This window comes from Rhineura floridana, chromosome 4 (genome assembly GCF_030035675.1).
Source record: "Rhineura floridana isolate rRhiFlo1 chromosome 4, rRhiFlo1.hap2, whole genome shotgun sequence".
In the NCBI taxonomy this organism is placed as follows: Eukaryota; Metazoa; Chordata; class Lepidosauria; order Squamata; family Rhineuridae; genus Rhineura; species Rhineura floridana.
Genome location: NC_084483.1, coordinates 15,849,520 through 15,850,844, shown reverse-complemented (window position 1 = coordinate 15,850,844; position 1,325 = coordinate 15,849,520). Strand labels below are relative to the sequence as shown.

Genomic DNA, 1,325 nt, shown 5'->3' with positions numbered 1-1,325 from the left:
GACTGATGGAGTCTATAAGAACATAAAGAGCCTGCTGGATCCGGCCAATGGCCCATCTAGTCAGCATCCTGTTCTCACAGTGGCCAGCCAGTTACCCATGGAAAGCCCGCAAGCAGGACCAGAGCGCAAGGGCACTCTGCCCTCCTGCAGTTTCCAGCCACTGGTATTCAGAAGCATACTGCCTCCAACGATAGGGGCAGAGCATAGCCAGCATGGCTAGTAGCCATGATAGCCTATACACTTTAACTTATAAACAATGGTTACAATATCTATTTATTTATTTATTTATTCTATTTCTATGCCGCCTTTTGGCCAAAAGGCCCTCAAGGCGGCTCACAAAAACACACACACACACAAATACAAAATACACATCAGGGGGAAAAAATACAGTGCACAAAAATTTAAATAACAAAATATTAACATTGTTAAGAAAACAAGGTTCATTACAGGCCTGGAGATAATCTGTCCTTAAAATGTAGTACTGCCACTTCATGAATTTTAGTCCTCAAACATTGAGCAGCTGTTGCAAAGGATTCTCTCACCAGCATCATCAGATGCTTCCCATGACAGAGAAGACCAAGGCCAGGATGTTAAGGGGCCAGATGGGGCAAAAGCATGAGAGGGTGGCAAGCGGCAGGTAGTCCCGCAAGCGGCCCGGCTCTTGCAGATTGGAGGTGGTGGCTGTGGAGGAGACGTGCCCCAAGCTAAGCCTTAACAGCGAAAGCAACATGTCCTCCAGCTTCCCCTCCAAGCCAGATTGGTAAGGTAGGCTGTGGTGGCCGTTCCTCTCTGTCTCACCCGGTGCTCCGTCATCCCCGCCACCAGCTAAGAAGGCCTTGGGGGCTTGCCCAACGGCAGCCAGCAGCTTCTCCTTCTTCTGGGAGTCCACGGGCGGAGGGGAGCCCTCTAGCGCCTTCTCCAGTGATGCCTGCGTGTTGATGGCCATGGCTGTGCCTCGCCTAGACTCCCATCGTCCCAGAGAAGGCGTGCGGGAGCATTAGGCTCTCCCTCACTGGAGGTCTTCAAGCAGTGGCTGGATAGCCATCACTGGGGAAGCTCTAGCTCTGGAACCATTAGAAGAATGGTTTTCCTAAACATTATTTCAGCTTAATCTTGAACTTTCCGCTATAAAGAAAGTTGCTCCGGACAAGACCCTCTGCTCTAAACCTAGAACTTTTATAACTGAAGTTCAGCTAGGCATGACCTTTTTCTCATCCCAGTCAGAACCAAACTGTGTGTGATGCTAAATGCCTAATGCCTATCTAATGAAGTGTTTGGTATAAATCAGTAACAGAGCATATTAACAAGCTTTTAATGACACTGCT

General features: G+C 48.7%; 1 protein-coding gene across 1 annotated transcript; it reads right to left on the bottom strand.

Moving 5' to 3' along the window:
• Positions 1–550: 550 nt before the first annotated feature.
• Positions 551–946, bottom strand: LOC133384117 (trafficking regulator of GLUT4 1-like). Its single transcript, XM_061626045.1, has one exon. It carries the CDS (start codon positions 944–946, stop codon positions 551–553), a length of 396 nt encoding a protein of 131 aa, XP_061482029.1.
• Between the last annotated feature and the right edge of the window lie 379 nt (positions 947–1,325).